Source organism: Microcaecilia unicolor, chromosome 14 (genome assembly GCF_901765095.1).
Source record: "Microcaecilia unicolor chromosome 14, aMicUni1.1, whole genome shotgun sequence".
Taxonomy (NCBI): Eukaryota; Metazoa; Chordata; class Amphibia; order Gymnophiona; family Siphonopidae; genus Microcaecilia; species Microcaecilia unicolor.
This window is the reverse complement of record NC_044044.1, coordinates 1,774,555-1,801,539: the sequence shown is the minus strand read 5'-3', so window position 1 is coordinate 1,801,539 and position 26,985 is coordinate 1,774,555. Positions and strand designations below refer to the sequence as shown.

The 26,985-nt window shown below is 43.4% G+C and overlaps 1 protein-coding gene across 4 annotated transcripts in view; it reads right to left on the bottom strand.

Moving 5' to 3' along the window:
- Nucleotides 1–26,985, bottom strand: part of LOC115457896 (acetolactate synthase-like protein) — a 226,003-nt gene that overhangs the window by 32,860 nt on the left and 166,158 nt on the right. For all 4 annotated transcript variants that reach the window (XM_030187572.1, XM_030187574.1, XM_030187573.1 and 1 more), the window contains 4 exons: nt 20,328–20,442; nt 19,721–19,890; nt 18,509–18,579; nt 13,026–13,097 (listed from right to left, as the gene is read on the bottom strand). In XM_030187572.1, the coding sequence (XP_030043432.1) occupies nt 13,026–13,097; nt 18,509–18,579; nt 19,721–19,890; nt 20,328–20,442 (428 nt within the window). The remainder of the gene's footprint in view (nt 1–13,025; nt 13,098–18,508; nt 18,580–19,720; nt 19,891–20,327; nt 20,443–26,985) is intronic.

Below are 26,985 nucleotides of genomic sequence, written 5' to 3'. Positions count from 1 at the left end.
AATGGGTGCAATTTAATTTTTGAAGAGTAGCAAATCTCCTGGACCAGATGGTATTCATCCCATAGTACTGACAGAATTGAAAAATGAACTGGCGGAACTATTAGTATTATGTAATTTTATCTTTAAAATCAAGCATGGTAGCAGAAGCCCATGTAACGCTGATATTTAAAAGAGGTTCCAGAGGGGATGCCAGGCAAATTGGTAGAGACAATTATAAAGAACAAAATTACAGAGCACAGATTAATGAGACAAAGTCAACATGGATTTAGTAAGGGAAATCTTGCCTCACCAATCTACTACATTTCTTTGAAGGGGTGAACAAACGTGGATAAAGGTGAGCCGGTTGATATTGTGCATCTGGATTTCAGAAGGCGTTTGACAAAGTACCTCATGAAAGACTCCAGAGGAAATTGGAGAGTCTATTGTCATGGGATAGAAGGTAGTGTTCTACTGTGGATTAAAAACGGTTTAAAAGATAGAAAACAGAGAGTAGAGTTAAATGTCAGTATTCTCAATGGAGAAGGGTAGTTAGTGGGGTTCCCCAGGGGTCTGTTAGTTATTATTAGGAAAGAAATGGAAAAGAAAAGAAAAGTGAGGACCGTTATAATGCCTTTGTATTGGTCCAAGGTGCGCCCGCAACTTAAACATTGTGTACAATTCTGGTCGCCGCTCTCACAAAAGATATAGTGGAATTAGAAAAGGTACAGGCAAGGGTGACGAAAATGATAAAGGGGATGGGACAACTTCCCTATGAGGAAAGGCTGAAGCATCTAGGGCTCTTCAGCTTGGAGGAAAGACGGCTGAGGGGAGATATGATAGAGGTCTATAAAATAATAAGTTGAGTGGAACAGGTAGACGCGAATCGTTTATTTACTCTTTCTATTAGATTGTAAGCTCTTTGAGCAGGGACTATCTTTCTTCTATGTTTGTGCAGCGCTGCGTACGCTTTGTAGCGCTATAAAAATGCTAAATAGTAGTAGCAGTAGTAGACTAGGGGGCATGTGATGAAGCTATAAAGCAGTAAATTTAATATGAATCGGAGAAAATTTTTCTTCACTCAATGTGTAATTAAACTCTGGAATTCATTGCCAGAGAATGTGGTAAAAGCAGGGTTTAAAAAAGGTCTGGATGGCTTCCTAAAGGAAAAATCCATAGACCATTAATAAATTGACTTGGGGAAAATCCACTGCTATTTCTGAGATAAGCAGCATAAAATGTATTGAAGTTTTTGGGGATCTTGCCTGGTATTTGTGACCTGGATTGGCCACTGTTGGAAACAGGATGCTGGGCTTGATGGACCTTTGGTCTTTCCCAGTGTGGCAATACTTATGTACTCAATCAGTGTCTAACCCAATATTACATCTTATATATACTCAAACAAAAAAAGTTTTAATCTTCTTCTAAAATGCTAAATAGCTAAATTCAGTCCTAATATATAAAGGAAAAGAGTTTCAAAGAGAAACCCCCCAGAACTGAAAAAGTTGAATTAACCATTACGAAAGGAAGGAGGACGAGTATCATTGGATTACTTAGTCGACAAGACAATCCTGGCAAAGTAATTCAAACTATATTTATTAGTAATTCTGAAGAGCTACCATGCAAAATTTGAAGAAACAAGATGATTTAAATAAAATTCATTGATTGGAAGCCAATGAAGTTTGGCAGTATAAGAAGATATGCTGCTAAACTTACTAAATCTAAAAATTAGCCTCACTGAAGTGTTCTGTATCAAATGTAGTTTCCTCGTCAATTCAGAACACAAACCAAGGTAAAGAACATTACAGTAATCCAAGTGAAGTAAAATCAATTAAAAAAAGAGTCTTCCAGCATAAATGATTTCTTTGAGAAACAACAACAAAAAAAAAAAAACAGAGTCTGTCTCCATCAATAAACTCGGATAAGTATTCCGACAAGCAGAAGGAATGAATGAGAATCCACCAGTGTACACATTAACAGGATTTGCAAAACGAAAAGCTGCCCATGGAGGAGCGAATAGAATGTTGGGTATTATTAGGAAAGGTATGAAAAACAGGTGTGAGGATGTTATAATGCCGTTATATCGCTCCATGGTGCGACCGCACCTTGAGTATTGTGTTCAATTCTGCTTGCCGCATCTCAAGAAAGATATAGTAGAAATGGAAAAGGTGCAGCGAAGGGCGACTAAAATGATAGCAGAGATGGGATGACTTCCCTATGAAGAAAGACTAAGGAGGCTAGGGCTTTTCAGCTTGGAGAAGAGACGGCTGAGGGAAGACATGATAGAGGTATATAAAATAATGACGAGTGGAACAGGTGGATGTGAAGCGTCTGTTCACGCTTTCCAAAAATACTAGGACTAGGGGGCATGCGATTAAACTACAGTGTAGTAAATTTAAAACAAATCGAATAAAATTTTTCTTCACCCAACGCGTAATTAAACTCTGGAATTCGTTGCCGGGGAACGTGGTGAAGGCGGTTAGCTTGGCAGAGTTTAAAAAGGGGTTAGACGGTTTCCTAAACGACAAGTCCATAAACTGCTACTAAATGGACTTGGGAAAAATCCACAATTCCGGGAATAACATGTATAGAATGTTTGTACGTTTGGGAAGCTTACCAGGTGCCCTTGGCCTGGATTGGCCGCTGTCGTGGACAGGATGCTGGGCTCCATGGACCCTTGGTCTTTTCCCAGCATGGCGTTACTTATGTACTTATGTAATGGTTAATGCAATGGGCTGAGAACTTGGGGAACTAGACTTGATTTCCACAGCAGCAAGTCATTTAATTCTCCATTGCCCCAAGTACAAAATTTAGATTGCGAGTCCACTTAGGACAGAGAAAATCTTATGTATATATATAAACCACTTTGGTTGTACCCACAGAAAGGCAGTATATCAAATCCATGGCCCTTTACCCTTTAACGAATTAGATCAGTGAACAAGGAAAAACAAGCGGCAAAGGGAGGACGTGACGTCACTGTCCGTGATGGCAGCATGGACGAGCGGCTTCTCTGGGGCTATTGAAATTAATGCAATTCCCAGGACATTGCTTAGCTCTGAAAAGTTGAAATTGCTGGTGGAGAGGTTGCAAAATCATGCCGCCGAAGAACTTGGAAAGATTCAGGTTCGTGGTGGAACAAGGCGAGAAATCAAGGTCAGACCCGGCGCGGCCAGATTCGAGTGCAAAAAAGATGGCGTTGATTCCCTATGACTCGGAGGATGAAGCCTGCAATGGGGTGTTGACGGACTCTGGACAGATCACTAAATCAGATGTGGTGGGCTGGTTCCAAGAATTGAAAGCTGATCTGGCGGGGGTCCGAAAGGATATGCAAGACATTTTAAAGGATATTAAAGCTGAAATTGGAGATATGGGCACCCGAGTAAGCAAGGTGGAGGATGGGCTCGGTGCGCTTAAAGATGATATTGGAATGCTTCATAAAACAGTGTCTATGGATAATTTGGAAATCCAGCAGTTGAAAGAACAGATGGAAGATCTGAAGAACAGATCTCGAAGGTGTAACCTGAGATTTAAAGGGAGGATCTCTTCAGCAATTGTGACACAGTAATTCAAGACTTTTGCTCTTATTTGTTAAACCAAGCGGGTGAAGAGCAGCAAGTGGAGCTACATATACAGAGAGCACATCGGGCATTGGGCCCTCAACGACAGGGCCGTGCCGATGCGGTAAGCGAGGTAAGCGCCGCAGGGGGGCGCCCACCTCTGGAGGGCGCCGCCGTGGTGCTTACCCTCGCCCCGCGCCGCAAAGGCCTTTAAATATTTTACCTGGGTCGCAGCAGCGTCAGTGAAAGCGCTGCCGACCAGCAAGGGCGGGGCGGTGGGGGCGGTCCGCCCCGAGTGTCATAAAAAAGGGGGGTGCCGCCGCTCCCACTGCTCTTCTTCCTGGCAGCCCCTCCCCCGCACCAGCTCTTTAAAAATAAATTGCCGACGCGAATAGCGAGCGCAGCACCTCGTGTGCAAGTAAAAGAAGCGGATCCGATCATCTCATTGGGCCTTCCCTCACTGTCCCGCCCTCCTCTGACGCAACTTCCTATTTCCTCTAGGGCGGGACAGTGAAGGAAGGCCCAATGAGATGATCGGATCCGCTTCTTTTACTTGCACACGAGGTGCTGCGCTCCCTATCGCGTCGGCAATTTATTTTTAAAGACCGGGTGGCAGGGAGAAGACGAGGCAGGGTGAGGGTGGGGGACAGATGGGGTGAAGGTGGGGGGGGACTCGGATAGCAGAAGGGACTGGGTGGGAGACAGATGGGGTGAGGGGGACTCGGATGGGCAGAAGGGACTGGGTGGGAGACAGAGGGGGTGAGGGTGGGGGGCACTTGGATAGCAGAAGGGACTGGGTGGGAGCCAGATGGGGTGAGGGGGACTCGGATGGGCAGAAGGGACTGGGTGGGAGACAGATGGGGTGAGGGGGGGGGGCACTTGGATAGCAGAAGGGACTGGGTGGGAGAAAGATGGGGTGAGGGGGACTCGGATGGGCAGAAGGGACTGGGTGGGAGACAGATGGGGTGAGAGTGAGGGGCACTTGGATAGCAGAAGGGACTGGGTGGGAGCCAGATGGGGTGAGGGGGACTCGGATGGGCAGAAGGGACTGGGTGGGAGACATATGATGGGGTGAGGGTGCGGGGCACTTGGATAGCAGAAGGGACTGGGTGGGAGACAGATGGGGTGAGGGGGACTCGGATGGGCAGAAGGGACTGGGTGGGAGACAGATGATAGGGTGAGGGTGGGGGCACTTGGATAGCAGAAGGGACTGGGTGGGACACAGATGGGGTGAGGGGGACTCGGATGGGCAGAAGGGACTGGGTGGGAGACAGATGGGGTGAGGGTGGGGGCACTTGGATAGCAGAAGGGACTGGGTGGGAGACAGATGGGGTGAGGGGGACTTGGATGGGCAGAAGGGACTGGGTGGGAGACAGATGGGAGAAGGGGCATGGATCTGGAACTGGGGTCTGAAAAGTGAGCAGGAGGGAGAATGGGGTCATGCCTGGGGCAGAGGTGGATGGGAGAATCAATGGATCTGGAACTAGGGGCAGCCGCAGGTGGGAACTGGGAGCCGAAAAGAGGGGGCATTGAGAGAGGGGGGATAGATCCTGGATGGAATGGGGAGTGAGAGGGAGGGCAGACCCTGAATGGATGGGAGGGGGAAAGAGAGAGGGCAAATGGTGAATCGAAGGAGCAGAGAGAAAGGGCAGACAGTGGATAGAAGGGAGTGAAAGAGCAGACAGTGGATGGAAGGGGCAGAGATAGAGGGCAAATGCTGGAGGGAAAGGAGAGAGAGAGGGCAGATGGTGGATGGAAGGGGGAGAGAGAGATGGCAGACTGGGGCAGATGGTGGATGGAAGGCACATTAGAGAGGGCAGACACTGGATGGCAGAGAGAGAGCGAAGACAGATGCTGGATGGAAGGAAGACGGTGAAAAGAAGATGAGGAAAGCAGAAACCAAAGACAACAAACTGTAAATATATATTTTTATTACTTTGCTTTAGGATATAGTATTGTAGCTGTGTTAATAAATGTTTATAAATAGAACATGTAAATAAGGTAATCTTTTTATTGGACTAATTTTAATACATTTTGACTTAACTTTCAGAGAACAAAACCCCCTTCCTCAGATCAGGATAGGATACTGTAACAGCACTATACTGTATTGACCTGAGGAAGGAGATTTTGGCCTCTGGAAGTTAAATGTATTAGTCCAATAAAATGGTATTATTTTATTTTCTGTATTTGTTTTATTTCTATTTGTTAATTTGTGAAGTGGTGATTGGTATTTGTTAGTTTTTTCAAATTTACATCTGCTGTCTTTATATTTTGCACAGTACTAGGAGACATTTTCTGTTTCAGTGGCGTTGCATTGTATGCAGAGTCTGGCATTGGGGGTTCAGTTTAATTTTTGTCTAAATAGAAAGTTTATGATTACTTATTCAATAGTGGATTAGGGTGTATCTGTGTTTGTGAAAAAGACATGGCTTTCAGTTGGCATTGACTGTGCAGGATCGACGATCTGTACTATTCTGTCTGGTTTCGTTTTACAATAGGTGAATTGATGTTCTAGTGCTCACTGTAGTGCTTAAGATGCTTTCCTTTTCCTTGTGTGACTCATAGAAACGACTGCTTATGGTATGGTAAAATTGCTCTATAGGTCGTGTTTTGTATTCTCGGTATGCCTAGTACTGGATTTGGGGGGGGGGGGGTGTTAAAAAAATGACCGGCCCCGGGTGTCAACTACCCTAGCTACGCCACTGCTGCCGACGTCTCCCTTCCCTTGCACTCGTTGGTTCCCTCAGTGTCCCGCCTTCTTCTGACGTCAGAAGAAGGCGGACACTGAGGGAACCAAGAGCGCAAAGGGAAGGGAGATGTCGGCAGCGCTCCGCTTTCACTGACGCTGCTGCGACCAGAAGTAAAAGATTTAAAGGCCCCAGGGCGCGGAGGGAAGGGCAGAGAGGCATGGATGGGAGGGCAGAGAGGCATCGATGGGAGGGCAGGGCCCAGGGAGAGGACAAATTGCTGGAAGGGGAGGGGAGAGAGGATTGCTGGCTATGGATGGAGGAGGGAAGGGCAGAGAGGGACAAGGATGGACATGGGGGCCCAGGGAGAGGACAAATTGCTGGAAATGGAGGGGAGGGGAGAGAGGAGGATTGCTGGCTATGGATGGAGGAGGGAAGGGCAGAGAGGGACAAGAATGGACATGGATGGGAGGGCAGGACCCAGGGAGAGAGGAGAAATTGCTGGAAATGGATATAGAGCAAGAAATGAAGAAGAAAGGAGAAAAGTAAAGAAATAAATGGAAAGGAAGCCCTGGAAATGGAGTTAAGAGGACAGATAGCAGCAGAATCAGATACTGGACCAGCATGATTGAAAAAAGAAAGTCACCAGACAACAAAGGTAGAAAAAAATCATTTTATTTTCATTTTAGCATTTGGAATATGTCCACTTTGAGAATTTACATCTGCTATCTTATTTTGCAATGTATACCAATTTGTTTCTAAGAATATTGCTGACAATTCCTTTCAGTGTGGCAAGTGGTGAGCGATCATTTTCATGGGGGGGGGGGGCGTGATCATTTTCACGGGGGGGGGGGCGCCAATTGATAGTCTGCAGGGGGGCGCCAGAGACCCTAGGCACGGCCCTGCTCAACGAGATTCTACCCCAAGAGATATTGTAGTATGTTTTGCAAAGTATCCGATTAAGGAGCGGATTCTAGCCAAAGCACATCAGTAGAAGGAAATTCTCTGGAAAAATTGTAAGATAGGGGTACATCAAGACTTGGAATGGTCTACTCTCCAGAAATGCAGGTCCTTTCGCGAGGTTACCGAGTTTATGAGGTCTTGAGGGATTCGATACAGGTGGCTGTTCCCATTTGCGGTGTGGCTTACAATGGAAGGAAAATCAAGGAACGTGAAGACGCCAGAGGAAGCATGGACAGGAATACGGTCTCTGGGGTGCACAGAGGTCCCTGAACAAGCTAAGCAGGCTGGGTCATTTGTGGAACCCAGAGCAGACTCAGTATGGCAGCATGCTGTTGGCTGAGGGAAGAAATCTTGCAACTGAAGGTCGAATTGAATATTGCTGTTTATCATTTTGACAATGGTTTTGTTTGGTTTTTTTTTTTGGCGGGGGGGGGGGGGATGAATATGTGTTGGGCTCTGGAGTGCAGGGGATGTTTTTGACAATATGGGGAATGTCAAAATTTTATTGGTTATTTTGAGATTCAAATGGGTTTTTATAAGGGTGCGATGAGTGTTGCGAGATGCATGGGAGTGTGTATGGATTGACATGGGGGGAAAATGGAGGATACAAGTGGGGGAGGAGATGCAAGGTGGTATTTGTATTGGAGGTACCTCAGGAATTTAGTTGGTGGAGGTACAAGCCTCCTGGAGAGTGAGTTTATTCCTCTGGGGATGGCTGATCTACTGTGGAAGTGATCAGCAGATTTGAGGGGAGGGGAAGGGGTCTGTTTCTATGGGCAATTTTGGTGGGAAGGGGGTAGGGCAGGGGGGTGGGAATGGGGAATCATTAATGGTGGGGACTTGGAATGTAAGGCTTAAATAATCTGGGCAAGCGAAGTATGGTTTTTAAGGAACTGACTAGACTGAAGTGGGATGTGGTATTCCTGCAAGAAACACATTTTAGACTCATAAGTTGCATCGGAAGCCCTTCATCCATCAGGGGATAGGGAAGTGGCCATTCTACTTAGGCAAAATTGCAGGTATCATATACAAAAGGAGTTTCGTGACTCATGTGGTAGATGTGTAGCTCTGTGTGGCTTTCTGCAAGGTCAAGAGCGTACATTGATTAATTTATATGTCCCGAATGTGGGTCAGCCATCATTTTTTCAGGGCTGTTAGGGGACAAGTGGTGATGGGAAGCGATTTCAATGTGGCCCCTGATGCTCGCCTAGATCACTTGACTGGGGGCGGGCATTATAGTGGTCCCAATCGCAAAACATTATTGCAGTTTGTACAGGTTTTAGAAATGGTAGACTGTTGGAGATTGCTACATGGAGTGGAGACCCACTCGATGCCTCACTGCTCCCAGCACGAGTTGGTTGCTCCGCAGCCATTACCTTCGCTCCTGACACCAATGCGTCCCTCGATGTCGATGCCGCCGACTTCGGTACCGATGTTGATGGACCGGACCAAGCTCCAAAAAGCTTCTCTCATTGGGCTTCTCGAGACGCTTGGGTCCATTTCTTCATGCGAAGACACAGACTGCAAGCGGCTGGGTTATGGTCAGGGCCCAAGGCACTGGATACACCAAGCGTGGGTATCGGTATCCGAGATGGTCCGGTTGCACTGAGCACGTTTGAAGCCGCTGGGTGTCTTCGATGACATGGAAGGAAAAATGGCTTTGCCGAAATTAAACGATGCGATCGTGCCAAAAAAGTAAAGGCACAAAAGGGGAAAAACTCGACCGCGCGGCCTAAGGCCGGCTGCGTTGAAAAGAAAGAAAACTTAGAAAGTGGCCAAAACTAAGACAAAATACAGTAAAAAAAAAAAAAAGAATGAATAACAATAAAAGACAAGAAATATAAACAAATTGTCAAAAGACTCTCTTTCCTGGGCCAGCGAAGTGAACAGGGAAAAACCTCTTCACCTCACCACGGACAAGAAAAAACTGAGCGGAATGCTCACGCGATGAGTGGGAAGTCATCCGCGCATGCGCGGTGTGCGTGCCAGAAGGCTCTGGCAAAACTTTTTTTAAATTTTGCTGTGCAAGAATTTGTCGTTCCTGGGCCGCCATGGACGCCGACCCACATGTGAGAACAAGCAGCCTGCTTGTCCTCGGAGAAGGGTTTTTACAACGTAAGAGGGAGTGGGACAAGTTCTAACAATGTCTGGCTCACATTTGAAAAGGAGAGGATGTGAATTGAGGGGATATGTGTTGATGGGGGGAGGTAGGGGAGGTCGTCCTGAAGGAACCACAGGGAAATCTTAGGGTGTTGAGGAGTTTGAAGTGTCGGAGGAGAGTGGGAGGGGGTAAATAAATAATAAAAATTTCAGCAGTTCAATATGGTTATATATTAATGAGAAAGGTTAAGAAGACTAAAGTCGAGGCAAATGTACAGGATGTATTTGTGTTGTGGTTTTGTAATTCATACATCATTTGCCCATGCTATTGTCATAATTGGAAAAAGTTTTGTATGAAGGATGTTAAAAGTATAATAATAAAATTTTTTTTAAAGATTAAAAAAAAAAAAAACAACAAGTGGCAAAGGCACAAATAGAATAGGAAATACAAAAAGGGCAAGTTTATAACTGCTGGGTAAGTGCCAAGATACTTGATACTTATATGCATACATGCACTAAATGCTATCCAATAAAATAGTGCTTAAGGTGCATCAATGTGTAACTGCAAAGGGTACATATGGATGGAATATGAGAGGGGCATGGGCATGTCTATATGCATAATTTATAGAATTATATATATTATGTGCATATCATGGAACACTTCGGTGTGAACATTTATACCTGCATACTTGGCGTAACTGTTCGTGCCTAATGTCAATGTCATCTTGGCACACAGATGCCCTTATAGAATTAGTGCTTAGCATCCGTACGCCTACCTCGAGGCAACCAGTTATAGAATTGCCCTCATAGTGTTACTTCAGGAACCATAAATGGATCAAAACCATAAACATGAATGGTTAAAGAAAGGTGAACTGAACCTAAGGATGAAAGATTTGTAGCTGTAGTCCAGGGAGATAGTTCACAGTAAATACTAGTAAAAATGGACCTATGGGACTAGATTCTATATATGGCACCTGAAAAATCAGCACCGAAAATACTTCTGCCTAGGTATTCTATAAACCGTGCCTAGATTTAGGCACAGGTTATAGAACACTCCTAGAGGCCATGACTGCGCCTAACTCTAGGTACATCCATTTATGCTAAGTAAAACTTGGTGTAAATACTGACGCATAAGTTACGTGCGGAGCAGGTGTAATCTATAATCCTGCACATAGAATTTTGGAACGCTCATGGCCCACTCATTCCACGCCCCTTTTTGGCAGTGCACATTAGAATTTGCATGCACCACTTTACAGAATATGCTTAGCAAGTTGTGTGCATAAACTCTAATTAATGCCAACTAGTGGCAATTATCGGTGTTGATCAGCTTGTAATTAAATTACGTGCACAAATCCAGAATAAGTAAATATTTGGGGCTAATCCTATATAATAATTTGCACCTCCAACGTTCTACGTCTGGATGCCTGGGTTCGTAACATCCATAACCACTCATTGCCCCGCCCTCGCGTCAAAAAGTAATGATGCCAGAGGGCGGAACAGTGAGAGGGAAAGGAAGCCAGTGCCAGCCAGCCAGAGAACGTTGGAGGTGCAAGTTATTATATAGGATAATAGAACAAGTGCTGAGAAGGTTTCTTTGGTGCAATAAACCCCATGCATAGGCGCCCAAGTTCCCAGCCCCCCTCCTCCGAGCCCCCTCCCTCCCTCTCCTCCGAGCTGCTACCCCAACCTGCGCTGCCCGCCCTCTTCTCCCAATCCTCTGCCTGCCCCTCACCTTCCTGCGTGCCGCCCAGAATTTAAAAGTCATCATCTTACATCGGGGTCCAGCGGCAGCAGTGAAAGGCAAGCAGGCTCAGCGCTTCAGCCTGCCTTCCCTTCTCTCCCAGCTCTGCCTCTGTTCCCGCCCTCAATCTGTATCTCATACCCCTGGAGCATATTACTCATTATACACCCTTCCCAATTATTACTTATCATGACAGAACATTTCTCCTAACGGTTCCCTTAAAAACATAATCGCCATTACATGATAACCTTGCTAGCGCCCGTTTCATTTGTGTGCGAAACGGGCCTTTTTTTTACTAGTAATATATGATCTGAACACTGGAGCTTATGTGGGTCCTGGCTAAATATCGGCTAGGACCTAAATAACAAAAACAATTGCTGAGCCATCTCAATACCCCCCTCCCACTCAGGTCCAGATCATCCCCCCTTCCTTCCCCTTCCCATACCTCCTCCCTGGTGATACTAAGCCCCCACCCCTTCCCCTCTCCTACCCCTCTTCCATGTAGAATACCCCCCCCCCCCCCCCCAGGCTACTTAGATCAGGGCAAGAGTAAAGTCCGCTTGCGCCTGCTTCAGAAAAATTGCTGTTAATACCGCAAGCTGCTACAAGAGGTTGTGGCAGTCCCGATTGCCTCCGCTGGACCACCAAGGATTGCAAGTAGCAAGCTCTCCTTGGCACAATACATGTATTACAGCAAGAATCAGCATTAAATGTGAGAGACTGAGATCATACTCTGCATACCATGGCTTAAGAGTGAGTTTCATTACTATCACAATATGTGCAAAATTAAACCATCTGGAGATATTACCCACCCTCCCCTACCAGAGATGAGAGAAAAGGCAGGGTAGAGGAGGAAAATTTAGAAGGAATTGGACAGAAGGGGATAAATAGGAGAGATGGAAAAAAGGCAGGTGCAAGGAAGAGCGAGAGCAAAACCAGAGAAGAATAAGAATTGGAGAAAGAAGGAATGAAATAAATAAATAGGAAGAGAGAATAATAATAGAAAAAAAAGGAAAAATATATGGCGAGAGAAAGGAGGATGAAATCACTACCCTGTGCTCTTCAAGGTAACATGCACAAATACTGAGCCTCCAACAAGGCAATTTTCAAATTTCACCAACTTTCAAAGGTTAAGCGTAGGTATTTTTGAAACTGGCTGTGGGTAAGATCTGAACCTGCTTTTTGTGTGGTACATTTTTCAAGGAAAATAAAGCACATAGATCTGAAAATGCAATCTGTGAGTGTGTTACTTTCTTTCTCTGACAAAGATGCCCATGGGTGGCTAAAACTAAATTTGCAGTGGAACAGTGCATATGGTTTTTTGAATACACTTTAGAAAAATGGTACATTGAGGATATATTACGGAGATCAGTGGAATGGAAATATTCAGTCACTATGCTGTGATGTGGGGACTCACTGAGAGAACAGGGACTGGGGGCTAGGCAGTGCAAATTCGTATTGCTGGCAATGGTACTAATTAAGAAATGTATCTTGCGAGTTTGGATTGATGCAGAGCCTCCGGCACTGGATGTGTGAAAGACCTGTATGATTGAGATGGCTAACTGGGTAATCACAGCGCACAAATTTTGTGTCTCTTTGGGAAAGCGTCAGTATCGAGATTTGAGGGGGAGGGTGCTTTCCTTGTTTTCACGACAAGCCTTGACTTAGAGAATCCAGGATAAGCATGGTATAGACAATAGGAAACACGGGGAGGGTGGGAGGGCAAAGGGAGGGTCCAGGGGGGTAACTTTAAGGGGGCACGGGAGTTAATGGGGAAAAAAGTCACGAAAGTCAGTGTTATTATGTTTTCTGTTACCTTTAAAAGTGATTGCAGTACTAATGCTAATATAGTGTTCTGCAAATATTGTATGAGATTGTGTCTGGCTTCATGCACCAATAAAGAGATATACAAAAAAAAGAAAAGAAAAATGGTATATAAAACTTTTATAAATAAATATTAACATAAGTAATGGTTTTGAAAATGGCTTCACAGATGATCACCTTGTGACGGGTGAAGGTGTCAAACTCAGCAATGCTGTATCCTAGGGAGCCATCACCGTAAATGATCCAAACCTAAAAAAAAGAAAAAAATAATTTATTAAGTTCCATCAATAACACTGGTCTACAATTTTTTCTGGAAGAAATCTGCTTCAGATATGTGGAGGGGCATTCGATATGATGCTCACATGGTGAAATAAACATTTATCAGTAAACGTCTAAAAACACCAAGTCCATAATGGCAGAAAGAACTAAATGTTTTCCCGATATTTGAAAATACAGAAAAAAAAAAGTTTAGAAAGAGGATGCACTACAAAAGTCATAGAAATTCAGAGATAACTGTTTCCACCTATCGAAAATACACTATGCAAAATGTGCAATGGCAGTACTAGTCCCTGCATCGAGAAAACGTCTGTGGCAACGGCAGACTGTTTCCTCTATGTGCAAAATGTGCATATATACCTCTGCTCATGGCAGAACGCAACCCAATTTCAGTGTGTCAGAGACAGCGCTCCTGAGAAATTTTTAAACACCACCAGCACCTGCCCTCCCCCCCTAAAAAAATATCTCCACGAGAGCATGGAAATCCATCAGAGGCACCCTGGCAAAGTTGAGTGTGAAGCACTGCCCCCCAGGATCACAGCACCACTCATGTGCAAGCATCATACATAAGCAGGGTCACATACAGTAAAGTCCTTTTGCTGTTGCAATATATGTTATTGATTTTTCATAAGAAAGAACAACAAAACATTGCTGAAATCAGAATGTACAGCATATCCAATGAAAAGTAATGATGGGGCTGCACACATTTGGATCCCCTCCCCCCCCAGCATCCTGCCCCATGCCTACATACTGATGGGGACGTTGACAGCAGCTCACTACAGTATACTGAGCTACCCAAAGGCATACCTGCTTTACCCCACTGCCCATCCTCATCTTCCAACAACAGTGCACATGCTCCACAGAAAGGCTACCATGCTATCCTCTGTCCCCGTGGACATCTCAGCTTCCACAGCACCTGTGCCTGTGTAATGTATACCCCCCCTCAAATCTAGCTGTTGCCATCCTTCACAGGCTATGTGAAGAGCATTGCACATGTTGTAAAAAAAAACAACACCTGAACCCTACCTCCATCAACTTGTGTTCTGCAGAAACGTCAGTATCCACAGTACCCACAGAGAGGACCCTGCCCTAATCCACCTCAGGGCCCGACGTAAGTACCACAGGCATAGCACCCTTATAACAGCTCTGTCCATGATCAAGGCCCGAGTATGAGCTACCCTCATTACAATGTGCCCAAAGCCCCCATATCTACTAGAACGTGTTGCAGCCAACCCCTAACCTATGAGATGACAAGGAAAGGAAGGGAGAAGGGGGGGGGGGGGGAAGCCCATTGGACAGCATCCTCCAGCGAACAATAGAAAAGTGTCACACACACCTACCTAGCACATTGCAGCCGCTATGGCAGGGGAAATAAAACAGTAACCCCAAACACCCACAATGGGAAACAAACATACATCCTCTGCGTTCAAGGCACACAGCCCTAACCCCTACATCACACATGTATCTGACAAAGGAGTGTACATTCTATGGTTCAAGGGAACTTTCAAGGCTATATCACCCTCTACTGAGATTGTGGATTATTTAATAACTACCAAAACCACAGCATTCAGCTTGGACAGTCAACATTTTTCCTTGTCCTTCTCAAACTTGATTAAAGTTTGGCCATGGAACATCCCACTCCACCAAAATAATATCTGTAACCTCTAGGACAATAGGGAAAGCTATAGTGGAATTTTTGATACACACCACCAGCAGTTCATGGGCAGTAATGGGAAAAGGATGCACCACATACATTTTTAAGACAGATGACTCCTGTGAATAGGGCCTCCAATTCATATTGATAATAAATGCAAACAACCTTGGGATCTTCTCCCAGGGAGACTTCCACCTCCTCTTCCAAAAACTGATTCTCTAACAGCAGCTCATCTTCAGCACCTGTACATGACAGGAAACCCACTGAGGCCGCATCATCCCCAGGTCAAGAGAAATTAACCTAGGCCATTTAGGTAAACTAGGGGTACCCTTGGGAGGTCTTGGCAGGTTCAGATTATTCAAGGTACCTGCCCCAAGCCCTTCTTCAAACAAAAAATAAACTTGGGTGAAAATTGTCTTCCAGGTCAGATTCATCCCCAACCACTACCTAGGTTCCATCTCCTGACCCTCCCCCTGCAACATCAGGAGCTCATCTCTCTCTCTGACTGCCTCAGCCAAATTCACACCATGAGTTTCATAAACATGATCAGTTCCTGCTGGGACAGCCCAGGAAGAAAGACAATGGTGCTGGAAAAAAACCCTCTTCCACAGATAATCAGTCTCCTCCACCCAGCAATGTAAGATCATAACTCAGCTACACTGCACAGGAGAGGCTAATTCTGGGTACTCCACAATAAGGGGTGAGACACAAACTAGCTCTGCAAGAAGCACAACTTGCTGTCATCTCTTTATAGGGCTTTGCCAAGTGGTTGGAGGAGGAGGGGGAGAGACCTGGGGACTCCCCAGAAGAAGCACCCCTGGAGCTTGGCACTGGCTACAAACAAGCACCTTCTGTACACAGAATATTTAGGTTCTTGCTCCTTTATTTATTCTTTTGCTGCTTTTCTGTGGAGTGGAGGAGTAGCCTAATGGTTAGTGCAGTGGCCTGAGAACCAGGGGAACAGGGTTCAATTCCGACTACAGCTCCTTGTGACTCTTAGCAAGTCACCTAACCCTCCATTGTATATAATGTATGTAAACTGTTTTGATTGTGACCACAGAAAGGCGGTATATCAAATCCCTTGCTCTATTATTTTTTTAAAGCCCCAAGAAGTAAAGGCTTAATTCTCCAGACCACTCCAGGCTGCACAGGAACCAGACCTACCATCTGCTGGAGACTGAGAAATGTTGAGTGTCAGGAGCTGAACAGGGGTCTTATGGTATGACATCAGAGTTTGTCAGTCTTCACCTGCTAGTAAGAGGACATACCCCATGAATCTGGACTGGTCTGGTAGGCCAAAAAGGAAACTAGTAGATCTGTATAAGCCTCAGAGCAGATGCAACCTTGTGTGGGAGCTTTCCATGGGAGGGGGCAAAGAGGAAGTAATTTCTTACGGCAATTATGAACATAATATAAATGAAACATAAAATATGCTTCTTTAAAATTACCCATGCGTAGACATACATGCTATGATAAGCAAGTGTGCATATTTGTAATGCCACATGTGTAGGCTTCTTTGGGGAAGAAGTCTGGGTGAAGTGCAAAGTTACAAAATATGAATATTCTGTGAACTTCAGCCACGTACATTCACACCAGCTCTCAAGCAGGTGTAAATATATGCAGCCACATTTTAGCTGTGATTTCAGCTGCCTTTGCATTACTTTTTAGGTTATCAATAGAAATCAAACATGGAAAAGAAAATAAGATGATACCTTTTTAATTGGACATAACTTAATACATTTCTTGATTAGCTTTCGAAGGTTGCCCTTCTTCGTCAGATCAGAAATAAGCAAATATGTTAGCAGGTAGTATATATAAGAGAAACATCAAAGCATTACTTTGACAGTCTGATATATACTATCTGCTAACACATTTGCTTATTTCCGATCTGACGAAGAAGGGCAACCTTCGAAAGCTAATCGAAATGTATTAAGTTATGTCCAATAAAAAAGGTATCATCTTATTTTCTTTTCCATGTTTTATTTTGTTTGATTTCTATTGATAACCTTTAAGAGTGGACTAACACGGCTACCATACCTCATTACTTTTTATAAAGTCACCTAGCTGTCTACATTTCTTTTTAAAATAGACTAATACATACCTACTTGGCGTTATGACCTAGGTGTCCTGTTATAAAATTATCCTCGTGTGGCCAGATTTTAAAAAAGCACATTTGTATATTGGCAGCCATTATACGAATAAGTGCCCTGCCTATATATTTAGTGGTACTATCCTGATAGTGTTGCTGAGCATTCTTACAGACCACCTTAGCACTATCCAGATAGGTGAAATGCCAATGCTCTGCCCTAGAATTAAACTCTATAGACTGTTGGCAATATTTTGCTGCTATCTACATAGTTATGCTGATAAGTTTAGGCCAGTAAAAAACCTGTCCAAACTTAAACCATGTGCTTATATAGATAGTGGCTGAATAGAGCCAGTAGTAGTCATGGCTGTCTAAATATATCTATATCTATATATACAAGCATAGACACACATGTCACTGAACAAAGAAAATTTTTCGATACACAAAAAACAAAAGGCACACATCATCACATATGACAAAATGTGTGACCCATGACAAAGCATGATCCAGAAGATGAAAGTGATTCATAGAACAGCACAGACTACAGAAGTGTCTGTCCATGGGATTGTATGAGATGGGAGCATTAGTACTGTAACATGTAAAGGATATAGCCTATGGATAATGCAGCTATTGGGAATGACTTGAGACAGGGCCTGCAGGAGTTTAATCCAGAACAGAGTTATGAAGACAGGAAAGTTAGTGTGAGGGCATAACCATGTTGAAGTTCACTATCCATGGAGGTTTGCTGGCCCACTTGAAAGACTAGTGATGCGACCTCTGAAAGAGCCATCAGGAGTTGTGATCTACAGAAGGATGCAGAATTCGCAGAAGTAGATTAACTTTGGAGGGATGTATTTCCCTGAATAGCCCATGGCAGTACAAGGTGATCCACAAAAATGCAGACCCTATGGTATTGGTGCAGGGAAGAGAACAGCCCTCTTGGAAGGTCAATGGATGGTGATCAGAAAAGAGAGCAGCTTCTGACAGCACGGGAGGAGGGGACAGGGACCCATGGAAGAATTCCACCTGGGAGAGAGAGGAGTATGATACAATAGAGACCATAATCTGTGAGGTGCAGAGCAGGAGGAGGAAATTCATGGGGGAAGGAACTGAAGACACACATACATGAAGGTGAAAAGAGATACATATATGCACACTATTCATATATGCCTGCCCTCTTGGTTTAGACTTCAAAGAGTCAATATTCAATGCTATGGCATTTAAATTTGTTCAGTATAGTCATCAGTGTTGCTTCATTAAGTGTTGCTTCCTATTTCGTTTGTTCTTTCACATGGAAGTTCTTCTATACAAAGAACAGAAAATGGCAACCACTGGATCCAAAAGTATCTTGAGATCCTGGCTCTGTAGAGCTTCCATTGTGTGCCAAGAAGCTGAAATAGTCTAACTTACCTTCAAGTACTTGGACAGATGAGCCAACTCAGTTTAGGTGGCTGGATATGACAGATTCTTTCATCTTGCGAGACACTTTACAGGTGACATTATTTTAACTTTCTTAAGTAGTCAGACAAGGAGCAAGTCTGTCCTGGTTGCACAATACAACCACACTTTGTACAGTGAAAATACTTTCCTGAACAGAGATGGAAAGCACCATGGCTTTCTCAGCTCTCTGCTCGGAAGACTCACCTCTGACTCTGGCCTGCAGAGTTTGGCTCCAAGTGCAAATCCACCTCCGACGCCTAGGGTTCCAAAGGCTCCTGGAAAAAGAAGGTATATTTGATATAGTTAGCCTTTCCTCATTACAGCTAACTACACCCTTGTATTCTAACTTAATTGACAATAAAGCTAACTTTGTGTATGCATCTATGTAAAATGGAGTGACTTGCTCTAGGGTAGGGAGATTACTGCAACATCCCCCTCCTCAAGTAGGTCCAACAATAAAAATAACAATTAAAAGAAACATTGTAAGGAAAAGGTAGAGATTGGCACTGCTTCTAAAACATCTACTAATCATCTCTAGACTAATTCTTTCTAGGCCAATTCTATTCCCACCACAGAACGAACAGTGCACCTACTCTCAGTATGACTTCCCTTGCTGAACAGTGCCATACCCTCTTTCAAGGTGTAGAGGTGCCTACAGCAGAGAAGTTTCTTTAAGGTACCTTTAATGAGGAATTGGATGTTGTAAGAGACTGGTGCTTCTACTAGGCAAGTAGAAGGTAAGAGCAACAATGTTATTTGAGAATATAAAATGTGATATGCCGAGTCATTCCAATGGCTCATGAAGCCTAGCATCCTACTTATGACAGTAGACATCAAATCATTTAAATACCCAACAGATCCATTTCATTTTGCTCCCTTCTGGAAAGTAAGAGTTGATGAAACTCAAGTATATATGACAAACTACTAAACACAAAATTATGGCAAATAGAGACCATATGGCTTATTTAATCTGTCCATCCATACCAACTACTAAGCTCTAAAATACCTTCCTCTCTCTTAGAGATCCTTTGTTTGTTGCATACTTTCTTGAATTCAGATACTGTACTCATCACCACCAACTCTGCTAGGAGGCTGTTCCATGTATCCTTCATCCTTTCTATAAAGAGATATTTCCTTTTTATTCTCCAGGAACTTGTCTATACTATTTTTAGACCCAGCTACACTACAAGCTTTGATGACAACCTCCACTAACAAACTGCACGGCTTAACTATGCATTGACTAAAAAAATACTTTCTTGCACCTATTTTTAAAAACTCACAGGGTTTTCAATATTCAGAAAAATTTGTAAACTAAACTAGACAGAAGACCTGACTTCCTACGCATAAGAACAGTACAAAAGGAATCAGACTCAAGAAGTTCAGAATGATGCTAAATCAGAATATTTTGCACATTACCTGGATCCAGCCAGGAAAGGGGTCCCCTTGGCCGTAGGATGTAAGCAGCACTCCCCACAAAATCCCCGCCATCTACTATGATCAGGCTGTCCTCTGCTAAGGCATCTTCCACATGGTGCAGGACTTTCAGTGGATTTAAGTGTTGCTCCATCTTCTCTCCAGACTTTTTTCTGCAGATAACACTGGCATAAACCCAGGATACCTACTACCACTGACATATAGTCATTCCTCTCTTACTTTCACTCCTAGTATAAATCCATCACCATTCTTTCCTTCTGTTCCAGCACACTCCATTCACCCTCGGTACTGTAACAACCCTAACTTTGCACACTCAACAAACTCTCTGTAAAATACTGAAATAGGCCCATATGCCTATTCTCCTCCCAGAAGAGTCTTGTCAAAAGTTAGATGAAATTCTGCAACTGATCAAACTAGACACAGACATGAACATCACTATTTTGTTGGATGAGGTCTTTTATGGTTAGGGAGGGATTTAAGAAGGGAGTAAAAGATAAGGTTGTGAAGAAAAGTGTCAAGTTGAAGCCAACACCCAAAATGAAAGTGTTAATAGTGAAATGCCCGGGAACCCCTAAGCATACTTACATACCTGTTTGCGTCCTCTTTTCTGATGTCTCCTTCCTTCAGTTGCTGTATCCAGGTCTGAGGACACAAATAACCTTCTAATAATTCTGAGAGCTTCAGAAGGAAGGCACCAGCATCACCTGCAGACGAGAGAGATGGAATGAAGTACAGTTATTTATGATTTTTCACTGAAGGGAGCCAATTAAAGTATAAATATAAAATTGACACCACATTTCCAAGAGCCCTGCAGTGGAGAGGCTGTGAACTAAATGTTTTTTTTAAGTAGAAGAGTCCATCAAAAAGATGGCAAAAAAAGGCAGATACACTTACTACTCTAGACTCCTATCACCAGGACTACACAATCTCTCAGGCTATCAATACAATTATACTTTTTTCCTCCTTCCTCTCTCCCCTCCAGCCCCCCCTCCACCACCCTCCAACCCCTCCTTCCTTTCCCCCTTCCAACCCCCCCTCCACCACCCTCCAACCCCTCTTTCTTCTCCCCTCCCTTTCCCCATCTACAACCCCTCCTCCTAACACACCCACCCCTCCTTCCTCCCCCCCTTCCTTTCCCCTTCTACAACCCCTCCTCCTAACACACCCACTCCCCCTGCTGACCCATCCCACCTTACCCCTTCTTCACCAGATTTTGCTTCTACTTTACAGTCTTCAGTAACAACTTAAGCAATGGAAATTAGTAGGCAGCTTTACTCCTACACTCACTCCATTACCCACTTTACTTACCTACCCTTGTTTTTCTGCCCTCTTGTATTCTCTTTGATTACATTCTCTTTAAGAGATCACTTGTTCCAATTCAACCTTATTTTTTTATTTTCTAAATTTGAGAACTGTTTTCCTTCTTTTTGGCCAGATATCCAGTATAGTTTTAAGTTGCGGAGGAAAGCTAATGTATGTGAGAATCCCATTCATTTTGGGGTAATTCTGAAAGTTTTACAGAAATGGTATTTCATTATGACAGGTTTCAGAGATGTTTGCATAGTTAAATGGTTTAGCTGTTTATGTGCCATTTGGATGTATAAGTGCATATTGTTAGAAAGCCACATAACAGAAACTTAAGAAAGAATACCACAAGTCGAGATGGTGAGAGAGAAGGTGCTGACAGTCCAGAGGTTTGTTCTAACCGCTCAGACTCCGCCCCTTCTGCCTCGCATCACCTTATGCCTGGAACATACTTCCCGAGCCCATACGCCATGCGCCCTCCCTGCCCATTTTCTAGTCCTTACTCAAAGCCCATCTCTTCTCCCTTGCTTTTGGCGCCTAACCACCTTCCCCACTCATGATACTACACTCACTACATAGTTTGTTACCTTTAGATTGTAAGCTCTCTTGAGCAGGGACTGTCCTTCCTCATGTTTAAACTTGTACAGCGCTGCGTAACCCTAGCAGCGCTATAGAAATGCTAAGTAGTAGTAGTAGTAGTAATGTAACTGGTATCCTCTGTGCTCTATTTATTCTGATGTTTGCCTCCTTTTGAAGCATGATGTGAGGCCGTCTATTCTATATACAGTGCCACCTACAGTCTTTTTGAGTTACAATGCTTTTTGTCTGTTTACACAACAAGCAGTGTTTTGTTCTTTCATACCTATATTTTCATTTTTGTGTTTCTATTTCTCTGTATATGCTCTCAAACAGATCACATTTCTCTGCACACACAATACCTGGAGTCTCTATATCAGTCTTTTCCATATAAATACATACCCTTCCTGGATTAGTTATTTCACGAGAGGGGGTTTCCCTTAGAATTTACCCATTTCTGTATTTCCCTAATTCTATACATTTTTCTGTTCATAATGTGGGGAGCCAAGGTTTGATTTCCTTTGCTTTTCTGTTTTCTTAAGCAGTATATAGGTATTACTGGCAACATACAACAAGAGAAAGCTTCTCTGTCTGATGTCATTCCAGATCAGTATATCATCTGCTGCATACCTGCTGGTCAGTTGCCCACTGTGCAAGGGCCACGTCTATACTGATTTTACAGATATGCAGATACTTGTCAAAGGTAAAAAGGTACCTGCTTGTCTGCTTGGATGCTTCCTAAAAAAACATGAATAGAAGCTTCCTTGCATCAGAGAGATTATTCCCATATTTGGTATTCCCTGCAGAATTACTACAGCCAATGGTTTTAATTTTTAATGGGTTCCTCAATTCTTTTATTCCTGCACCGAGTATTTCGCACCACTCTGTGTGTATTTACATACCTACTAGAAATGGCCTAGTTGAGCACTAAAAACTAAATTGAGATAACTTATAGTAAATGGGATTAAAAATTGGCTCAATGCTCTGCCACTGACCTTGTTACTCCTTCAAGCCACCCCATCTGTTTTTTTTTTTTTAAAGCTGTCTCCTTTTTAGCTCTGTATAGGCCGCACTATGCGCCTCCTTACAGCCAATCCTGATAACCATTTGCCTAACCAATATTCTGTATATTAGGATGTGTTACCAAATATCATTACTTTTCTGTCTTCGATTTCACAGGCAATCTCAATCAGAAGAGGGGAGGGTAATGATAGCCCTGCCCCTGCCACCGGTCATCCAAAAGCTCTCAAAGTTGGAGATTTGGTTCACCGGAAGTACTACATCCCTATTTACCCTTCCAAATTAGTCAAGTTGCAAGACCACACTTCCTGGGTCCACCTAAAAGACATCCGCACCTACAAGGCTCCTGATTCAGTCCCTTTCAAGCCATCCCCACCAGCTCAGCAGTTACCACTGGTTCTGCAGCCTCCGCCACCATTTTTAAATTGATGGACTAAAAGAACATTTTCCAAAATTTCTCACTCCCATGACCAAGTATCTAACAACTACAGACATTACCTTACAGGAAGAAATCACCTTACCTGAACTGAACATTGCCCATCAAAGCGAGCCCACTGCTGCACTTGCCATCTTTCCAGTGGAACCGGGTGACGCAAGTCCAACTGCCCACAAGAGGACACTGTACTCTATACTAAAAAAACTGTGTTGGGACTTGTTGTACTTATATTATTCCTAATTTTGGTTTTGGGACTAATCTATTATACATTTGAAAAGATTCACAGGTTTCTTCAGTATACTCATTAATGTTACCTAGACTAATGTTAGACTGCTATTGAATTTCTTGTTATTATACTCTTGCCTACCTTCTCTATTCTCCTTACTGTTACTTGGCTCCTATATTTTCCCTGTTTAATTCTCCTGACTTAGGGAGGTATTTCCCACTGCATGACTCAGGCCGACACCCCCCAACCCCTATCTTGGGTCTCAATCACAAAAATCCACCCTAGGTACCCCAACAGTAGACTTACTCTGTTTTAATTGAAACCCTGTATCTAATCATTACTTGCCCTTTTATTTCTACTTACGAATCATCATTTGTTTTTTCTTTTGACTTTACATTTCCTACTTCTTGCATTACACCTGCCTGGCTATCTATCACTGTAATTAGCCTCTGAATGGTGCCTGTCCCTCTCACCCCCTAAATTGGGATCCTGGAATGGATGATGATCCTAACTGGGACCCTTTAACTAGATTTGATATCTTGTGTTACCCTTTATTTGATGCATGGCCTACTGGATCTAATAGGTCCGTGTATGATAACTTTGAAATTTTCCAGGGATGTTGACAAATTAAAATTGTACAGATTACACATCCAATAATCAGACTCTCTACCGGAGAACCTGTATATTTTTGGTATGCCACTTATAGCATTGATCAAAGTGGGTGGCATCCTTGGTTTTTCATCCGGAAAATTGGAAATAGATATGTTGAAATTTATAAACTTTACTCTAAAAACAGATTGACAGGTGCTGTACCTCTATTGTCACTATAAATGCTATAGGAGTGTCAAGAGGGGTACCTGATCAATTAAAAGCCAGAAATCATTGTTGTACTTACATTCCCAATAATACTGACACTGATGATTCTGTTATAAAGGCATTACAAGACCTTTTTGCCCTAGTCAACAAAATTAGCTACTAAATCAGGTGTTGATACTGTTGTCTGGTGCATCACTCCCTATGTCTTAAGCCTCCTTGTTACTACTCTCAGTACAAGACAAACTACATTTCCATCATAAATTTTGTGTAGGACTACTACTGTTTATTTTACTTATTTTACTTTTATTGCCTGTAACGCAAGTATACCTCTTTTTATTAAGGAAGGTATTTATTCTGCTTATGCTGTTTAACTAACTATCATACGTTTCTTTTCAGTTTGTTATATTCTGCCAATTTGTATAGACTGGTTTAGATTGTTTTCTTTTCATTTTTAAACTGTTGTACCTTGGATTTGCTTCATTTTCTGTACAAAGGAAGAAGAAGATTGTGCTCCTATGTATATTCCAAAAACACTATAACTCAACAATGCCTTCATATACGATCTAGGCCTATTACACTCAGAGTTTTGCCATTATCTTCCTCATAATTATAAGACTGCTGTTTAACCTGCAGTAGTTATTCATTATTTGGCCAATATTAACCCTTTTTAAATGCTACAATGAAATATTTCTTCCCTAATAATATTAGTTTTTAGCTATATTTATACAAAGTTTGACTAATGATCAGCTTTGTAATAATGATATATTAATTGACTACAATCACACACTCAAATTTATTGATTCCATTGTATGACACATAGACTTAATTGACTTCTCATGTTTCCAAGTCTCGCTCCGCCCTAGAGAGGTAGTTGTAGGATAGTTGGGCCCCTTGGGTTGGTTATGATAAAAGGGGAATCCCAATGCTGCATTTCATCCAGCATATAATTATGTATCCACATGCTGACTCTCGCTATGGCCTTGTCCCTCACTATGTCAGAGCACCCATGTCACCTCAACCCTATACAGGACTCTGAGCCCTCTGGAAAGGATGGCTCCACCCACTCGTAGTCATGTGTGCCGGCCCTTTGGAGGTCCAGCAACAGGGGAATGTAGAAATATGCTAGCCTTGCTCTCAGTAAAATACAGGCAAATGGCTCAGGCTAAGAGCTAGGCCTTTAAGAATCAGAGATCACCTTTGATTTCAAGAGTGCTGACTTCAGTAAAATGGTGAAATACCTGAGGAAGGAGATGGTAGGCTGGGAGGAAGTACAAGAAGTGGAAGGACAGTGGTCCAGGCTGAAAGAAGCTATAAATAGGGCCACGAACCTTTATGTAAGGAAAGTAAATAAAAGCAAGAGAAAAAGGAAACCGATATGGTTCTCCAAACAAGTGGCTGAGAAATTAAAGGCTAAAGAGTTAGCATTCCAGAAATACAGAAAAATTCAAGAGGAGGAACATGGGGAGGAATACCGGATGAAACTGAAAGAAGCCAAGAGAGAGATACGTCTGGCGAAAGCGCAAGCGGAAGAACAAATGGCTAGAAATGTAAGGAGGGGTGACAAGAATTTCTTCAGTTATATTAGTGAAAGGAGAATGACTAAAAAGGGAATTGTGAGACTGAAAGATACTGTGAACCGCTATGTAGATAATGATGAAGAAAAAGCAAATTTGCTGAATAGATACTTTTGTTCTGTTTTCACAGAAGAAAATCCTGGAGAAGGACCGCGATGGACTGGAAAAGGTACAAATGAGAATGAAGTGGATAGAGCACCGTTCACGGAAGAGAGTGTGTATGAACAATTTGAAAAGCTAAATGTGGACAAAGCCATGGGACCAGACGGGATCCACCCCTGGATATTGAGGGAGCTCAGGGAGGTTCTGGCGGGTCCTCTTAAAGATTTGTTTAATAAATCCTTGCAGATGGGAGAGGTTCCGAGGGACTGGAGAACGGCGGATGTGGTCCCTCTTCACAAAAGTGGTGATAGGGAAGTAGCTGGAAACTACAAGCAGGTAAGCCTCACTTCAGTTATTGGAAAGGTAATGGAAGCGATGCTGAAGGAAAGGATAGTGAATTTTCTGGAAGCCAATAAGTTGCACGATCCGAGACAACATGGTTTTACCAAAGGGAAATCGTGCCAAATGAATCTCATTGAATTCTTTGATTGGGTGACAGGAGAATTAAATCAGGGACGAGTTACAGACGTAATCTACTTAGATTTCAGCAAAGCTTTTGACACGGTTCCTCACAGGAGGCTCTTAAATAAACTGGATGGGCTGAAGATAGGACCCGAAGTGGTGAACTGGATTAGGAACTGGTTGACGGACAGAAGCCAGAAGGTTGTGGCTAATGGAATTCGCTCGGAGGAGGGAAAGGTGAGTAGTGGAGTGCCTCAAGGATCGGTGCTGGGGCCGATTCTGTTCAATATACTTGTGAGTGACATTGCCGAAGGGTTAGAAGGTAAAGTTTGCCTATTTGCGGACGATACTAAGATTTGTAACAGAGTGGACACCCGGGAGGGAGTGGAAAACATGAAAAAGGATCTGCGGAAGCTAGAAGAATGGTCTAAGGTTTGGCAATTAAAATTCAATGCAAAAAAATGCAAAGTGATGCACTTAGGGAAGAGAAATCCACAGGAGACGTATGTGTTAAGTGGTGAGAGCCTGATAGGTACGGATGGGGAGAGGGATCTTGGGGTGATAGTATCTGAGGATCTGAAGGCTACGAAACAGTGTGACAAAGCGGTGGCTGTAGCGAGAAGGTTGCTAGGCTGTATAGAGAGAGGTGTGACCAGCAGAAGAAAGGAGGTGTTGATGCCCCTGTACAAGTCATTGGTGGGCCCCACCTGGAGTATTGTGTTCAGTTTTG